The sequence below is a fragment of the Parasteatoda tepidariorum genome, chromosome 4 (genome assembly GCF_982258835.1).
Source record: "Parasteatoda tepidariorum strain Cologne lab strain chromosome 4, Ptep-v5.0, whole genome shotgun sequence".
NCBI classification, from domain to species: domain Eukaryota; kingdom Metazoa; phylum Arthropoda; class Arachnida; order Araneae; family Theridiidae; genus Parasteatoda; species Parasteatoda tepidariorum.
Window position 1 is genome coordinate 53,411,913 of NC_141758.1, and position 15,025 is coordinate 53,426,937.

A 15,025-nucleotide genomic window follows, 5' to 3' on the forward strand; every position below is an offset into this window, starting at 1 on the left:
TAAATAATAAAAATGTTAAAAATCTATCCCCTTTATATGAGCTTTTAGATATGTTAAATTAGCTTTGACATTTTATCAACTTACAACTATTGTAAAAGAAATTACTCAAAAATTATCTTATTTTAGTTTTTTTGAAACGAAACTTAATTTACTTTTCATTATTTTTTATACCTGATTGGCTGTATGAAAAAATACCGTAAAAATAGATAATTAATACTCTAATATCTTGAAACTGCTTATGAAAAATAAAGAAAAAATTTTAGTAAAAAGTTAATTTATTAAATTTTCTTACAAGATAGGATTATTAACTTGGCAGCGTACAAAAGACCACATACAAAGATTTAGTTCAGATTTTACACTGAGTTTACAGTGCATAAAATGTAAAACAAATATTTATTTGGAAAAAAAATCATTTATCACAAATATCACCACACCTGTTCATTTTACACAAATTCACCTTCAGGAACTTAACACACATAACATGGGAGATACGATAATTTTATATACAGGAAATATTTATTTGCTCAACAAATAAAAGCGGTTGTAAATGTTTTAACTCAAGTATTTCACACAGACATAAAAAAGCAAGTCCTGGATTTGTTATAATGCTTCACAAAACTAAGAATATATAATTATTTTTGGTTAAATAAGCAAAGCAGACATTAAAGAGATTTTTTCAAATATTGAAAAACAGTTCACAAACTAAAATTAACACTTATGCTCACATTTAAGTCTACAGATCATCTCAACACATTGAAGAGATAACCTAGAGATGATAGGTTATATAAAATACAATAGTACATTGCAATTAATTCATTGTATAAAATTAATTCTCTACAAGTTAAAATTATTACCACACTTGCAGACAAGACACTAATTTAAACATAGCAATTTAAATTTATAACTATAATATAGATAATTTTTTTGACAAATAAATAATTTATTACAAAACTGTTGAGAAATTTTTCCCGGTGAATGTACAATTTTTTTTGTTTAAAATCAATCAAATAGAGCAAATATTCTTCTCATTTGATGTAAATTATACATTCAAGGTCTTATTAAAAACTTATAAGCTGTATTTTTGCCCTCGATTGATAATATACAATTGCATTATATTTCCTATACATTATCAATTAAATATTTAATATATAATATAAACTCAATTATGGGAGAGTACCAATCACTTTTATATAAATTTATTTTTACTTGAACAGTCAATAAATTTTAATACATAATAGGCAGTAGTTATGCAGTAGGAATTTAATACTTAATTTTATATTTGTTTTTACTGTTATTAATTTTATTACTTAATGTTAAAAAATTCATTTCGAACTTTAAAATTTAGTAACTATGTAAAAATAAAACTTTAATTTTGATCTGCGAGCACGATAAATTGGATTATAAATTACATTAACTGATTAATTTAAAAACTTTAAAAACATTCGTGATTAACGTTAAAACATTACACACCAAAATCTTAAAAATTAAAAATTCGAGAATAAAAACAGTACAAATTGCATATTCTTATCAAATAAGAAAACATAGGAAGCACTAAAAATCCAGTAAATAAAAAATGCATGTAAATCAAGCATCACACATTTTTTTCCCCCAATCATTTTCTTGCATTGGAATTCTTTTTATTCGATAGAATGTTCTTACATTTAGGGATGTGCCTCTGAGCAACACCTTCATTAAATTTTCGTCCACAGTAAGGGCAAGGAACGTAGTCGGAGTTATCTGAAGGTGGCGGGGGTGGTAGGTCACTCACTTTTCCACCCTTGGCCAAGTGTTGTTGCACCATTTTCGCTTGCCTGATAGCTTCAATGAACTCTCCATGCTGCTTGCGCCAATTTGATTTTTTTGGCTGGAAGAAACAAGATAAGTCTTAGTATGCGGAATTTAAAAATCAGATCTTACTGACACCCGAATCTTCAAAAAAAATTTTAAAAATGTTAGAAATTACGATTTTTACTTATGCAAGTTTAGAAGAAACAAAACTCAAATGAAATAAAAATCTTTTAAAAATCTCAATTAAACTCAATTATTTTTAATTATTGCATTAAAAAATTATAAGTTCGACTTGTTAGCATTTTTAACACGTTGAATGCCATGCAGGTCACCAGTGACCGGCACTGAGTTTGTTCATAGCGCCACAGGGGTCACCGGTGATCGGTGAAGCCAAGATTATTAGAAACACATAATTCGAGTAAAATTTTACTTTTTTTTTAACATTATTATCGTTACTAAAATGGTTTGAAGAAATTAATGCAATATAGAACACACAAAAATAGTTTTATTTATTTACATAGAGATGCCAACTTGCTCCGGACAGCGATAAAATATTTTCAAGTGGTAGTCTAATAATTGTGATTCTTGGTTTAATAAATTCAATTCAGTAGATTTTTATGCACCACTATTTATAAACAATTTGTAGGCTTATATAATTCACCACTTTTTTTCAGATATGTCAAGCTAAATCATTTAAAAAACTAGTAAAATCTGTCTAATATTTGCAAATTTAGTTTGTAGTTATTTACATTGTGGCCCGACGGGCAAGCCATGTAAAATTAGCGTGGCATTCAACGTTTTAACATGTTGTAGGACACTCTTATAATGTATTCCTTCACATTTCGGTCATGAAACAGAATCCACTAGACTCAATAAGATATTTATTTGCTATGAAACTGTCCAAAAGCTTGAATCAAACATCTACCATTTTTTGCATTTTAATCAAAAATTAGGACTAAATAAAGTTAAACTAATTATATTTTTACAAAGACAATCGCTTTATCAAGGCATACAAGCAGAAAACATCGTAAAATATTATTATATAAGTGATAAAATTATACCAAAGTCCAATAATGCTGGATCTAAGAGGATAAGGGATGTTAAATGCTTCAAATCTCACTGCTTTCAATATTAAAACAAAATAGCCAACTTTAAATTTATATATTTTGGCAGGATCAAAAGGTAATTTTTAAAAAGTGATATTTAAAAATATGAGGTGCTAAATAAAATCTGACTGCTTTTAAAAGAAGAAATAATCCAGTTTAATTATTTATTTTAGTTGAGGAGGAACGAGAGGTAGTTTGAAACAAGAAATGATAAAGAATAGAGAGAATTTGAAAACTATATCAAATGATACAATCCTAAAATTTGACTGTACGGCAAAATATAGAAAGCAGACAAAAGCTACCCAATACACGGAATATCCAATACACTGAATATACCCAATCACTACACGAAAAAAAAAAAGGAAAAACTTTCGAAGACCCTCCGAGATCTATTCTCAACATTTAGACAATTTTCTCCTGCTGACTATTTTAATGTTGCCAATGCTCAACTCTACTTATTCGCTCATAGAAAATTATAGTCCTTGGGCTTTGCTCCGACGCATAATAATATTAAATCTACTTTTTAAAAAATTTTATGATTTAACACTTTTTCGTATCAAGTTTTTAAGGTAGCTGTACATAGACAAACTTCTGTGTTTATAAAGTACTTTGACTAAACTTTATTAAACAGGAGTTTAAACTCCTCGCAACTCACTTCCATACATTTATCATACCCTAAACTTCTTTCGAAAAGGGTTATTAGTCCGGTTGTAACATTTATTAATAGGATAAACAATTCTATTTAAATAAAACCAATTTTTTTTTATTCGTAAGTAATCGTAATCATTCTTTTCTTTTTTAAAAAAATCTCAAACAATTCCCTTGATATCAGAGAAAAATGCTTTTTTTAATTTTCAAAAGGAAATAAAATTTTTTGGTGATTTATTAAGGCAAAGTTTAATGGCACTAGAGACAAATACGGTAAAACTGCGCGAAGCTAAAACCTGCAATACGAACACAAGGCAACCAAATCAAACGATGGTATAAAACAATTCTGACGAAAAAATAAAACCGAAAATAGAGAAACAAACACAACTAAAGGAGGACATATTAGCAGTATGTCTCGTAGTCCGGAAACATGCATATACCTGAAGAATATTAACTCTCTGAGATGTTTCGTCAAGACAATCAAAGAAACGATAAAAAAAATATCCACACAAATTGCAGGCCTGAGTTAGGTTCATAAAAAATTCACCAGCTTAAATATGTTACGCTCCCTTCCTCCTACCACCCACTCAACTATGCTACGCTACAAAACTTCATTTTAGTGTTAAACATCTTTTCCTTCAAATATGATGTAAATCTAAGGAAGGCAATGACGGGGAAACTTTTTTGGTCGAAAGCAAAAAATCGAGGGAAGAAAAAGTTTGGTGGACCGAGTAAAAACTTCTAAAATAAAAAGATAAACGATATACAAGTTTTAATTTAAATATTTAATGAGATGAATAAAATTGCGATTTCATTTTTAAAAGTTCCTTACATTGAGGTTCGAAGTGAGATGTGCTTATTTTAAGGAACGAGATGAAATGCTTGTCTGTTAGTCTACTTCTGAAATGATTTTTTCTAAGGTTCATAGTTGAAAACACTTGTTCACATATATAAGATGAAGCAAACATATAACTGATTTTCTGGCATGAGATGTTAAATTTTGGAAACTATAGCTTTTGGGAATGTTTTGCAAAACTCAAACTTTGGCATATTTAGAAACTGCTTCAGGTGATCGTTAGATTTTAACTCAAGCCACAAATCTGACCCCAATTGAAGCTGTATTTTACCAATAGAAGCTGTCTACGTCCATCAATTTATGTTTTGTAAAGCAAAAATAGAGAAAAAGGTCATCGGTACTTGTATAATGTATATTGTTTACATTCGCCACGGATCGACAAGTTAAAATTCTATCCGCGGGCCAGATAAAATCTTCCGCAGGGCTACAGTTGGCCCGTGAGCCGTAGTTTGCCCATCCCTGATCTAAGGACTATGTGATTTGATTAGTTTTGCTGATAGGGGGAAAAGTAGTCATGAATAACGCTTACGCGAGACACTAAAATTCCCTTTATCGAAAAAAGAATCTTTTGTAGATTGCTAGCTAAAACAAAGTAATTTTGAAAAAAAAGAAGAAAAAATACAAATTACTTAAAATTTGAACGACCCCTAAGATTTATTTACTTATTTTTTCGCGAGTTTAGAGGGGGGAAATGAATCATACCTTGGGTTCCGCTTTGGGTAATCCTTTCTTGACGAACTGCTCTGCTTCTGTGCCTTTGACACGCATCTTGGTGGCATCAAAGACTTTCACCTTCTTGGATGCTGCCTTCTTACAAATGCTTCTGTGTTTCTCAATTCTGTCCTTGTTGAAGTTCCGTCCGCACACGTTGCATTGTTCTTGACCAGGACCGGGAGGTTTCCTGGGCAGTTCGTTACTTTGATTGGCATTGCCTAATGAATTTCTAGGTTTGGAAGGTATGGGATTTGTTTTCTTTACAAAAGAAGAGGGAGCAACCTGAAGGAAAAATACATATCAACTTTTATAAATGGTTTTATAAAATGCAAATTATGAGACTTAATTTATTAAAAGAAATGCTGCTGTATTATCAGCATGGCAATTCAGAATCCAATGCCGCATTTATAGCTGCAAAAACATTTTTTACTCACTTTATTGTTGTCCTATTTATGAATGATTTAATTGCAATTAACTTAAATTATGTAATTAACTCCTTAGCGATCGGTCAATTTTCAAAAAAAAAGGTCATAAAAGTGCCTATTTTGCCACATACACGTATTTGATTAGTGCTGACATCTAGTTTAAAATAAACTAACTATCTACAATTACCTTAAAAATATCCTGGTACTGTGCCATCTGGTGTGTAAAATGAGAAATAAAATGTTTTCCGGTCAAAAAAAATTACTTAGTTTTATTCTTATTGGTTCGTTACTACTGAACACTCCAGCCCGTCAATATCACGGGAGTGAGAAATAGAGGGCAAAACCTCACCCCGTCATTTTCACGGGAGCAAGAAGGAAGGGGTTAACATTAGAATTATGTTCAATTAATAATAATATATTAATAAATTTTTTCTTTATATACTTGATATTTTCTTTGTATCAAAAGTACGTTAAACAAGATGCAAATTAAAGTTCAAATACCTCCGAACAGTTAAAAACGATAATTTACCATATCAAGATGAAGTCGCATATGCTAAATTCTCTCAGATTTTTGATAAAAATAAAATTAAGAGTGCTTTTTAAGTCTCAAACACGAAATTGTTGATATACAGCAACGGATATGATGTCCGATATTTATTTGAAAGCAAATATCATGGTATTGTACTAGTTTCTAAATTTTTAAAATGCGCGAAAATTTTTAAGCTAAAAAAAAGTTCTCTCGATAAGCAGTTTAAAGGATTAGTTTTCCAAAATGTTCCCGGTTCATCTTAATAGTTTTAATGTAGGCAGCACCTGCCCCAACACCAAACCTTTACAAAAAAAAAAAAAATATCGAAAGATTTTTTGAATGTTGAATTCACATTTGGAAAACTATTAACTATTAAGTAACTACATCAATTTATTTCATTATATGTAATTACCTATTTACTACTACTCTCATGATGGCTATACTAGAAAGTTTTTTTTTTGATCAGTTCACCCCAAACTGTGTGAATTGGGGACTAAAAAAGCAATCTTATTTTAATAAAAAGAAATAAAACAAAAATTTGAGTTAGTCTGAATTTTAAGCTTGGTAAAAGTGCCACTGCACTTTTACATTTTTCTCAGTAGAAAAATATATTTAGCATTTTAGTAAAAATTTTTATCCTATTTACTCCCAAGACAAAATTTATGATGGTTTTTCTTTGATGGACCAACATGAATAAGATGGTAACCATCATCACCTTCCATCAAAAACCATCATATTTTATGATGGTACGAGCAAGACTGACCATCACCTCATATTAGGAAATGGAACAACTTTATGTTGGACCAACATGAACAAAACCACCACGGTTTGATGGTATTTTCCGAAGGTCCAACAAAAAATATAAATATTTATACATATAAATTATTTTATAAATTTTTTTTTTAATGCATACTAGAGTTTAAATATAAAATAAACATTTACGCATGAAAACATTTACATTGAGAATATTTTTCTACTAAAAATTTCGGATATTATTAACTCAAGCACAGATCAGGCTGTCTTACTGTTATTACTAAAATTTTCAAGATAATGACAAAAATCGAGTGGAAACTCAAGTCATTATCTTGTATGAATTTGTCTTTTGACATAAATCAAACAAAAAGTAACCACAATTAGTATTAACTTGCACTTTTGACATGCTGAACAATGGGATACCTGCAAGCGACGTAGAGTGGGTATGTCGATCCTAATTGGTTGTTGAAACGCGGCAATTGTTTACGTTATCAACTGTTCTTTCCGTTGTATTTATAGTAAGCCAAGCCCTCAAGTATTAACTCTCATAAGTGACACATTCTATATTCTCTCATAAAGATTCTTCCACAAAGATTTCAATCATTTTACTTTATATTTATTACTTAACACAAATCCATGTGGAACAAACTAAATAGGTAATGAAAGTGCAAGGTACACAGAACAAAAATATATTACGGTTACTATAAAATACATAAACAAATAATAAATCTAAGTTAAGTAAGAGACATAGGCGAGAAAGAATTATATTGTAACAAATGATATGACAGTGTCTTTAATTAACTTCATGTTAATTAACATTCTAATTTATGTGGAGAAACTTAGATCGACTTTAACACTCCCTCTTGTTTATTTACAATCAGCTGCCGCTAAGGTGATAGGTCACATGTCTGGGTATCAGTGATCGTCTTCTCGGGTTGCAAGTGCCCAATTAATTGAAAAATGCGCAGTACAAAGGGATTTTGAAATTCTAACAACTAGGAACCATTGGTATTAACCTGAGCCTTTGATATTTCCAAGAGTTAGTAAGCAAACTTAGAACTAATCTAGGGTTTTGAAATATTTATGAATAATTTAATAACCAAATTTAATACTAACGCGTGCTTTAGAAATATCTAATTATTAGTAACCACATTTAATACTAACCTGAGCTTTTGGTTTAGGTTTAGGTTGCACGATAGTCTGTGTTGATACCCTGACTGGTTTCTTGATTGGGGATGAAGCTCTTGCAGTAGTGGTGCCGTTAGTTCCATTTTTAAGAGGAGACTCGTCACGGGGCTAAAAATGAAAAAAAAGAATTTAATTTGTATGTAGATTTATGTGAAACATTTTATAAATGAATCAATACATGAATTGTATGTTTTCATTTAAGCTAAACGAATATAATGGTTATTTGACAAGTAAACATTTGAGTTCGAAACAAGCTGAAAAAATTACTGAAAATGTGAAAAACATTATTTCGTATTCTTTGAATGTATGTATCTCTAGCATTTTTGACAAGAAACATAATTAAACCCATTGTTGCGACCCTAATATTCCTCTCAATTCAAATTAATGCCAACAGATGGCACCTGAACTAATTACCCATTAATGCCGAAGTTACAAAATTTTAATAATGTAAAAATAATTGTAACAGTAAGGACTACAACAGTAAGGACTTAAATTTTGCGAAATCAAATGAAGTTTAAAAAAAAGTTGAAAGTAGGTAAATTCGTAAAATAGTTGTATGACAAACTGTCAAAAAAACTATTAAAACCTATCTACACTATAAAAACTATTAAAACAATGTGAGATTTCCTGTAAAAACTTATTATTGTAGTATATTAACTAAAATATATGCTGCTTTACTAATTTGATTAACTTTTAGACCTGGACATGGAAATAAAGAAAACAAAAACAATCGAAAAAACTTGAAACAGCTACCAGTTAGAAACTTCAAAAGAAACGAATGCTAAATAAGAAAAAGGTTCTTTTTATGTAGTAAAAGTGAAAATTATTCTAAGGTAAAAAAAAAGTATTACCTAAAAAATATTTTTATTATCTTTTCTAAAGCGCAAAACACATTTAAATTTTAATGAGACTTCATTGTTAAACTTACGATCATTATAAATTATTTTTTTTTAACCAAATATTTACAACTTAAAAAATTTATGTTTAAATTAAAAATAGCAATACATTTTATAAAAATATATTAAAAGTAATGATAAATTTAAAAATAGCAACAAATTCAAATTAAAATAACTCTAATCGTCGTCTGGATGTACACTGTGAAAAAAATTTTTTTTTTTTTTTTTTTTTACTTTTTAAAAACTGGGCATTTTAGATCAAGTTATTTTCCTTTAATTTAATAGAAAAATACAACTATATTCATTTTATTTTATCGTTGTGAATAGTTAATAAAAAAAAATTTTAAGGGAAAAAAAATCTAAAATTATTTTAGTATTTGTGCTGACATTTTTCCTGAAAATATTTAAAAAAAAAAAAAAAAAAAAGATTGTATGGGTTGTTTTTATTAATAGAAATCACTGGCATTTTAAAAATATTTTCTGAAAAGTACAATATTATTTATTAGTAGAAAGTTAAATATTTTCGGGCAAGTTTTCAAGAACTGTAATTGCAATTTGATCATTAAGAAAATCACACCACCTAAAGTTAACACTAATAAACGTGGAGTAATAAATATGAACATGTATATTTTGAAGTTGTTGAATCAGTAGTAACTTTTAAACATTTTCTGGGATGCATGTTGCAGCGGAAGAAAGTACTCGTCATTTCAAAACACTATAAGAGTAGTATCTTATTACTCACTTTTCAATAATTTGTTTTACTTTAGTTAAATATAAAAATTAAACCAAATTTAACATTAAAAATAAAACATTTATAGAATTTTTTTTAATAATTCAAAGAGTTAAGTAGTGATTTCATTTTTCGTGAAAGAGAAAAGGAAACATTATATTGCAGCTAAGAAATTCAAAAAAGAAAAAGTAATTTTTTGAAAAATGCTCTGAAATTCAAATTATTTCTACACAGTACCACACACTTCTGCAAAAAATAAATAATATAGAAACAAAAATTTGTTATTAGTACAATTAGTAGTCCCTTGATTTCAAAACACTTTATGGGTATATTTTTACTTCAAAGTAGAGGAAATGAAAAATTAACGGATTTTACATTTTAATCCAAAATTCTATTTTGATAACTGTAATAATTTCTAAAAAGAACACCAGATATTGTCTTATTCTTTTAAAAAAGAATAGTTTAAATTAATAAGAAAAATAAAGAAAATAGGTAAAGGGTAAGAAGATTATGTCCATTTATTTTATTCATTTTTTCGTAAATGTTGATTTACCGAGCCAGTTGTATTTCAAAAATGAATCAAATAAAATAAAAATAAACTTTGATAGAAGAAAACGATATAAAAATCTGCTATCTTAGGGTCAACTCAACTTAACAACGAGAGCATTTGTTGTTTACTTTGTCATACAACCTATGAACAATGGAAAGGAGCTTAAAACAAATAACAGATAAAAGAAAGCCAGAATTCGAGAAACCTTCAGAATACAGATTATGCTTTTTTAGCCTTGATCCATCGATTGGATTTAATTTTCTCAACATGTGTCTCTTTCATGACAACTTGTCAAAACAGAGGAATTAGTAAACAGTGACAGTGACTTCGCATCGCGTGTTCTGAATACCGTGACACACATTTCATTTAGGAAGGATTTTGGAGAGTAGTGTTAAAGAGTAGTTAATAATTTATTATGTCCCCCCAAAAAATATTTGCATTTCTTTTTAACTCTCGTATCATATATTTTTCAGTATCGATTCTAGACATATTTTTTTTAAAATTAATTTCCTAAATGCTTTATTTTGGAAAAATTACATTAAATTATTCATGAAAATGTAAAAATAAATAGTTTATGTTCATTAACCTTTGTCTATGTTCAGTTCAGTAAAGAAATTATTACAATTTAAAGCACCAAACCTAAAAGCACTTCTCTAATAATAATAAAAAAATATATATTACTTTTTTTTTAAATATTTTTTATTTTTTTCCGGTTTATTTCACATTGTTATTCAAAATAAGCTTTCATTTGCTTTCTTTAAAAATTTTATAATTCATGCCACCCATTTATTAAAGATAAACTTTACTTAAAACTAGCTGAATGCCCGTTCTTCGTAAAAGGGGTAAAAAAAAAAAGGCAAATTGTCAATAAATCAGTATTAATCAACAAAACGATATGTAAAAAACTGAAACAACCGGCAAAATTAATAAAGCTAAAACAATTCAAATTTATCATTGTTTGTTGCGCATCTCGCTGGCTTTATGTTATCATATCCCTTTCGTTGGGCCGTAAAAACCTATTTCCACAGAGATTTTTTGGCACCAATATTAGTATAATCAGTACTCATTAAAAAAAAAGAAACACCAATTAACATAATAGCAGTAGTACCCATTACTAAAATTAATAAAGCATCATTGGATTCAATAAAAATAAGACTGTATGCTTTTTCTAGACAAAGCACCTTTTCCCCATTAATTTTAATTAAAAAAAAATTTTTTCCAGCTTGAACCTATAACCCAAAGTTAGTAAATTGTAATTCTCTAAAATAACAACTTTAATATCCTTATAATCATTTTCGGCGAATGAACTATTATCGGTACCTACCTGTCATAAGAAATTGCCAAACTATTATTAACGCCAGTAATGCTTAATTATATGAGGCATTAAATATTTCTAGTATTGCCTTTATAAGTACTGTTTTAACCTATTATACTGAGGTACATAATATAGGTACCCTTCTGAAACAAATAAGTGTCCTAATATCACGTTCCTTCACATTCATGCACCTAATATAGACCCTTTATTTTTTATTACTATTTGCTGGATATTCTAGTGCTGCTTCATACGATTAGATTCAGCATAATCTGAGTTACAATATTATCTCACTAAAAGAGAGATTAACTATACGTCTCTTAAAATGTGATATTAAGAATTTAACATAATTTTTCCATGCCTTAATAGATAAATTTAATTTTATTTCGTTCGTTCTTATTAAGTTTCTACTGCTTAAGTTCACAGAAACACTTTTTAAAAGTAAGTATCCATAAAAGAAACTCGTAGTTTCATATACCGTTTAAAATTTGAATTCTGTGACGTCATTCACATACGTTGCGAAATTCTTAACGCTGGTTTTACTTGTGAAAACCTATCATTAGGAAACCGAAGTTAATCTACACTGGTGGACAAAACTAAGAGATGGAAAGCATTTTCGCACATGCAAGATACCCGCACACCGCTGCATGTGACAATGGTTTCGTGAATGCCCAGAGGTACAGGCAGGAGGTCCTAGAGCCCTATGTGCGTCTTTTCAGGGGCGCTGTTGGCCCTGAGTTTATTTTTATGGACGACAATGCGCGACCACATAGGGCTCTCATGGTTGATGAGTATCAGGAAAGCAAAGATATTCAACGAATGAATTGGCCAGCCAAATCCCCTGACATGAATCCTATTGAACATGCTTGGAATCTGAAGAATGGGAGGGTCTTCCACAAGTCCTCCTTAACTTCCTTATTAACAGCATGCATACTCGTTGTGCATGCTGTCTGTCAGGGGTAACCATACACCATACTAGAGGCAACACACACTGTACAAGCCTCACTTTTATAGTCATCTTTTATCCTTAAGTTCAGACTACATTGGATTTATTGGCAATAGGTCTTGCCAGTGAATGGTACTTTCAGTTTTGTTTTGCATGCTTTATTATCATGGAATAAGCTATATCCATACCAAATTTCATTTATTTATATTCAGTATTTTTTGAGATATTTGGGAAAATGTCTTCCATCTCTTAATTTTGTCCACCAGTGTATAAGAACGTGCAATAAAACTAAGTTTTGATTGATTAGAGCAGCAAGCTATCAAATCACTCATTATAAAATATTTAAAGATCCTATGAAAATTTTGTTCTTTGGAATGTTGCGTGCGAGCCTGTGATCGAAGCATTTTATGACTGGTTTAAAATTGCGTATTCTTATAAGATGCACACACATGCATATAAACATTCTGCTTTATTTATGTAGATAGATGAACGAAATATCTGGAAAATTAGCTGAAACAACTTAAGTTACATTCAAAATTCTGTTACAACTACACTTCGCAGTTATAAAGCCATTAAACAAGAATCAAAAGAATTGCATTGAAAATTTTCAAATACGTTTTTCAGAGCGTAACTAACGAAAAAAAGTTTAGATGCGCCGTTCTCAAAAATACTCTATATCAGTGGTTTAATTTTTTTTTTTTTTTTTTTTGCTACGTTGCCCTAAATAATCAACCCAGGCTTTATTTATAAAGTTTATGAAGGTAATAGTTAACGTTATTAACTTATAAAAGACTATTTTTAAATACTTAATTAGAGAAATGAAGATTTATCATATCTTTAACACTAATAATCTTAACACTAGTTTGCCCAAGGAAGTCATTTTGACTGCTTTTTAATTTCAATTAGAAAAACAATGATGTATATAATGAAATAATTTCTAAGAATTTTGTAACTTTTTGCACGACACATAATTTTTTTATTGTTAGTATTTACTAATAACTTGTTATATAACTGTAACTGATATAAAAATATCAAAAATTAATTTTAAACATATTTCATTACACATTAGTTATTCTTTCACAATCCAGTCATTTTGACTGCTTTTCAATTTCAATTAGAAAAACAATGATGTATATAATGAAATAATTTCTAAGAATTTTGTAACTTTTTGCACGACACATAATTTTTTTATTGTTAGTATTTACTAATAACTTGTTATATAACTGTAACTGATATAAAAATATCAAAAATTAATTTTAAACATATTTCATTACACATTAGTTATTCTTTCACAATCCAGTCATTTTGACTGCTTTTTAATTTCAATTAGAAAAACAATGATGTATATAATGAAATAATTTCTAAGAATTTTGTAACTTTTTGCACGACACATAATTTTTTTATTGTTAGTATTTACTAATAACTTGTTATATAACTGTAACTGATATAAAAATATCAAAAATTAATTTTAAACATATTTCATTACACATTAGTTATTCTTTCACAATCCAGTCATTTTGACTGCTTTTTAATTTCAATTAGAAAAACAATGATGTATATAATGAAATAATTTCTAAGAATTTTGTAACTTTTTGCACGACACATAATTTTTTTATTGTTAATATTTACTAATAACTTGTTATATAACTGTAACTGATATAAAAATATCAAAAATTAATTTTAAACATTTTTCATTACACATTAGTTATTCTTTCACAATCCAGTCATTTTGACTGCTTTTTAATTTCAATTAGAAAAACAATGATGTATATAATGAAATAATTTCTAAGAATTTTGTAACTTTTTGCACGACACATAATTTTTTTATTGTTAGTATTTACTAATAACTTGTTATATAACTGTAACTGATATAAAAATATCAAAAATTAATTTTAAACATATTTCATTACACATTAGTTATTCTTTCACAATCCAGTCATTTTGACTGCTTTTTAATTTCAATTAGAAAAACAATGATGTATATAATGAAATAATTTCTAAGAATTTTGTAACTTTTTGCACGACACATAATTTTTTTATTGTTAGTATTTACTAATAACTTGTTATATAACTGTAACTGATATAAAAATATCAAAAATTAATTTTAAACATATTTCATTACACATTAGTTATTCTTTCACAATCCAGTCATTTTGACTGCTTTTTAATTTCAATTAGAAAAACAATGATGTATATAATGAAATAATTTCTAAGAATTTTGTAACTTTTTGCACGACACATAATTTTTTTATTGTTAGTATTTACTAATAACTTGTTATATAACTGTAACTGATATAAAAATATAAAAAATTAATTTTAAACATATTTCATTACACATTATTTATTCTTTCACAATCCAGTCCTTTTGACTGCTTTTGGGCAATATAGGTATATACTAAGTTTGTCTTTCTAGTGTTATACTAGGTTTTATGTCCGACAGTTAAAATTGCTGTCCTTATGCTATATCTAGTCTAGTTATCAATTTATTTTAGGTATATATACATAAGCTGAAAATAAAATAAGCCAAATTATTACTCGAGATGAAAACTTAAAAGAACCTCTAAAAAGTTTGAAAATTATTATT

The 15,025-nt window shown here is 28.3% G+C and overlaps 1 protein-coding gene across 1 annotated transcript in view; it reads right to left on the minus strand.

Moving 5' to 3' along the window:
• Window positions 1-257: 257 nt before the first annotated feature.
• Window positions 258-15,025, minus strand: part of LOC107451798 (uncharacterized) — a 37,464-nt gene continuing 22,696 nt past the window's right edge. Inside the window, exons 3-5 of the mRNA XM_016068018.3 lie at window positions 7,984-8,115; window positions 5,101-5,394; window positions 258-1,864 (exon numbers count right to left, since the gene is read on the minus strand). Coding sequence (XP_015923504.1) covers window positions 1,613-1,864; window positions 5,101-5,394; window positions 7,984-8,115 — 678 coding nt within the window. The 3' untranslated portion in view covers window positions 258-1,612. The remainder of the gene's footprint in view (window positions 1,865-5,100; window positions 5,395-7,983; window positions 8,116-15,025) is intronic.